The 4,006-nt window shown below is 46.1% G+C and overlaps 1 protein-coding gene across 1 annotated transcript in view; it reads right to left on the bottom strand.

Moving 5' to 3' along the window:
• LOC104623967 (reticulon-1-like) overlaps nt 1–4,000 on the bottom strand; it is a gene marked incomplete at its 3' end in the record, with an annotated part of 72,749 nt that extends 68,749 nt beyond the window's left edge. Inside the window, exon 1 of the mRNA XM_010291207.1 lies at nt 3,695–4,000. Coding sequence (XP_010289509.1) covers nt 3,695–3,884 — 190 coding nt within the window. The remainder of the gene's footprint in view (nt 1–3,694) is intronic.
• Nucleotides 4,001–4,006: the final 6 nt, after the last annotated feature.

The following is a 4,006-nucleotide window of genomic DNA, read 5'->3' on the forward strand; positions in this document are numbered from 1 at the left end:
TGCAGTCTGAAGGCAAAGAGCACCCTGGCGTGAGTAGCAGCAGGCAGGGCTCATTGGCAGCCCTCAACCTCAGCTACATGGACGTATGGACATTTCACTGCTGCCTGCAAATCACCCTGCAGGTATCCACCAGTGCACAAGCTGCATACAACTTCCCAGATCCTGACACAGGAATCACCATTTGAATGAGCTCCTGCCCTTTTCCCCCTCTTTTTCCCCCTAAACACACCTGCACCATGGAGGTACAGTCCATTCTTACATTTTGCCATTTCTCTAAAGGAAACTATATGTATTCATCCTCGGGAATGCCTGGTAGTCTGTGTAATATTTTTGAAAATAATTCTTTTCAAGGAATTTTAATCACTGTTGATGTATAAAAATAAATAACAGAATCTGTGACCAGATGGTGTGTTGGGTGACATGGGGCTCTCTTCGCTAACACGCAATTGCTCACCAGCCTTTCAGGACTGCTTCACTCTCCAGTCCTTGCAAGACCTGCCTGCAAGCTCCTCTCACCCTGAACCAAATTCATCTTTGGGAAGGAGAGAAACTCTCTATTTGAGGGAGAGAATCATTTTCAGCAAAACCCGGGGCCCAAGTACAAAAGCAAGAGAAACTGCTTTGTCTCTGCCCAGAAGCTAGTGGAGTCGATCTTCATTTGTAGCTCTGCAGGAGGAGAAGCAGATGTGGGATCTGCAGCTCCTGATTGCTTTGACTTTGCTTGAGAAATCTCTGAGCTTTCCACTCCTCGTGGGAATTTTTTTCTGCAGTCCCAATCATTGCCGATTTTGGTCGATCTGAAGAACGGGAAGTAAAATCCATTGCTTTTCATCATTCAGAAACCACTCACAAGGTTTTGACACAAAGCCAGTTTGGCTCAAAGCCGGGCCCATGGCCAGCCTGAAAGTGTTCCTGAACCTTTCAACAATCCCTGGCTGGTTTTCAAACTTAAAACAAAAGCCGAGATCACAGAAAGTTTGCAAATTTTTAGGTTGTGTAAGAAAACTTCTGTACAACTTGTGATAAAATCCCACTATTTATTTTCAGTTGTTTTCATGCTGGGAGAATCTTTCAGTCTCCAAACCCTTCTCGTGCCTCAAAGAGCATAACCATGTTTTTCACAAAAAAGACTGGTCTGAGAGGTGTGGAGGACGATATGGGATGTGTAGGGCAACTATCGTGAAAACATACCACCCAGTTCATTCTTGTTTGGATGCACTGTTTCTTGGCTAAAGTGTCCCCAGGTGCCTCATTGTATAGGGAGTGTTGTAAGTTTATGGCTGTTTATGGGCAGTGTTGTAAGTTGCTGGAGCTAGATACCTCCTGCTGGGTCCATTCCTACAGCTTAGGAACACGCAGGAATCCCCCTCTGAGCAGAAGAATTAAAGATTTTTCTGAAGTACTTGACAGTTTTAGATATTCAGCAATATGACAGACCTCTTATTCAGCAATTTAGGAATATTTGTTCACACAGAGAGAACAGGGAAATTATTTACTTCCCCCGCTGAAGGGAGCGGGAGCTGCAGCTGTGGAACTGTATTTCTGTTCCACATTACCAGCATCCCTGCATAATGTGGAACAGAAATACAGGTGCTGCAGCCACAAACAGAAAAGAAGACTGTGTGCGCAGGACTGCACCAGTTGGGATGCTGCTCTGTCTGCCATGGTCGGCTAGACATACACAAAACCACATCACAGTTACTTTATTAAACAGGGGGAACAAAATGGGAAATGTTTAAAACACGCTGCTACTCTTATGATATTACTAATTTGACAGTCTGTCAATCTACAGCTAGCAAACACCAAAAAAGGTCTGTATGGTTCACTTTATCTCTACCTTGTCACAGTTTGACATATGCAAACAAACATGTCTAAGGCCCCTTTGCAGAGGATTCCAAAAGCCAAAAATTATTTTCTTTGCTTCTCTTTTTCCTTTTCTTTCTTCTTTTTTTTCTTCTTTCTTTCCTTCTTTTTTTCTTTCACTCATTCTGTCTATTCTGCATTCTATTAGCCTGAATCTACAGATCAGGTTAAGCCTGAAGAAGCCTTCATTAAATGTAAGCAGTATCAGTATCAGACAGTCATTCAACTTAACAGGGATTTACACAATTTAAGAGACCACTCCTCTTTGTTCTGGATGCTCAGATTCAGCATGACCATATTTTTATCCATTAGTGAACAACAGAAGCTCACAAGATCCTTTCCCCCTTCTTCAGGTCATTAAGCTGTTGAGTCAATGCTACCTGGAGACCCCAATCCTGCCCCTCTTCACACACACGCCCCCCACACCTAGAACAGCCTTACATTACAAGCCATCTGCCTCCCTCTCCAGTAAAAAATCACGTTTCACAACCTACTACTCAGATCAGCGAATGAGCAGCACATCAGCAGATTAGCTGCCTGCCCAAAGCTGCAGAACAACAAAACATTTCCCACATAAGCCAATGGGCGTTAGATCCCATTTTACTACTGAACTCAGTAGCATCAAGCAGACAGAAAAGCACCAGGGAAACATCCATATTGAGAGCACACACATGCACAGATGCACACTCAGACTCTGAAAAAACCATGCAGATGGGTATCAATGGAATAATACATGTAGTCACGCAGACTGTGTTGTTTCTGGCCAGCTACCCTTTGTGCTGATTGACTGGAGGGGATTAGAAGGGACTCAGCCCAAAAATGCAGTTCCTAATGCTCCTGCAGCTATTGCATAATGGAGACTGATTCCCATCCCAAGCCCTAACCCTCAACTTACTCAAGACAAGTTTAATGCTGTCAGGCTGTATAATGGAAACATCTACTTCCCAGTGAAGAGGAATCTATATGGCATCCACCAGCTCCCCCAGGGCTGGGTTATTTGGTTATTTGGGTTCTCTGATGGGCAGTAATGGGAAAGAAAGTAGGGAAGTGTCACCAAGAAGGAAATAGAGTCATTTTCCCCCAAACATTTCTACCAGGAGCTACTGGAAGCTGAAGCCTTCTGAGGTTCATTAATAGATATACACCTGCTACTAATACATGCAAGTAAGGAACCCTAAACCAAGAGAAATCAAATATATCCCAAAAGTAAACTGAAAATCAAGGAACCTGCAGACCCTAGCTAACCTAAATGTACCTTAAGTCAAATACACCTAAAAAGCAAAAGGAAGAAAACACAGCAACCAAAAAGTCCATGATTAAATGGATGTGTCTCAAAAGCATGCAGAAAATATATAAACACTTCAGAATAGGCACTCCATTAAAAGCTACATCTTGAAATAACATAAGGGGCCATGCAGGAATTCCAGGTGCAAGGGAAATAGCTGAAGTAACTCCTCTGAGATCTGCCACTCCATACGTGTACAGGTGTTCGACAAATGAGGACAGAGCCCCATCAAATCAGCTGAAATGAAATGCCCTCTAACATTTGACTGAAATCCGGATGTCCTGTGCTTCGCAAACTGCAAAGAGCTTTGGGGAACTTGGCTGTGTCCTGCGTCCACCCTCCCCCACATCAGCAAAAATGATTATTTGCAAAGGCCGTGATTGCTCATTATTTTCTGTTCTCCCACATGCACTCGCTAACTCGTTAGTAATGTTTCCAAGCAGCCAGGCTGGGAGATGAACCGGGGAAGGGACGGGGACGAGACAACCAGGAGATGCTGCCGCCAGGGCCTTTGTTGAGCATCCCTGGGTACCCCTCGCCTTTTACCTGGGGATGCAGTCGCCATGGCAACTGGCGGGTGTTCCCTGGCGGAGCCGAAAACCAGCTGTTCCCGCTGCTGAGCCCCATCTCCATCCCGCAGCGGAGCACCAGCTGCATATTGGTCCGCCCCGTCCGCAGCCCAGTGCCCCCCAGTGCCCGCCAGCAGCAGGTCCTGGGGGTCCGGCGGGGCTGACATGCTGCCTGCAAAGGCGGCCGTGGGTCTCTGGCTCTCAGGCTGCAGCGGGAGCCACCGAAAAAGCTGCGGTGGCCACCGGGGGCTGGATGGTGCTGCGGCCGCGCTGGAGTCCGGCCGGCTGC

The sequence above is a fragment of the Phaethon lepturus genome, unplaced genomic scaffold, assembly GCF_000687285.1.
Source record: "Phaethon lepturus isolate BGI_N335 unplaced genomic scaffold, ASM68728v1 scaffold6997, whole genome shotgun sequence".
Classification (NCBI taxonomy): Eukaryota; Metazoa; Chordata; class Aves; order Phaethontiformes; family Phaethontidae; genus Phaethon; species Phaethon lepturus.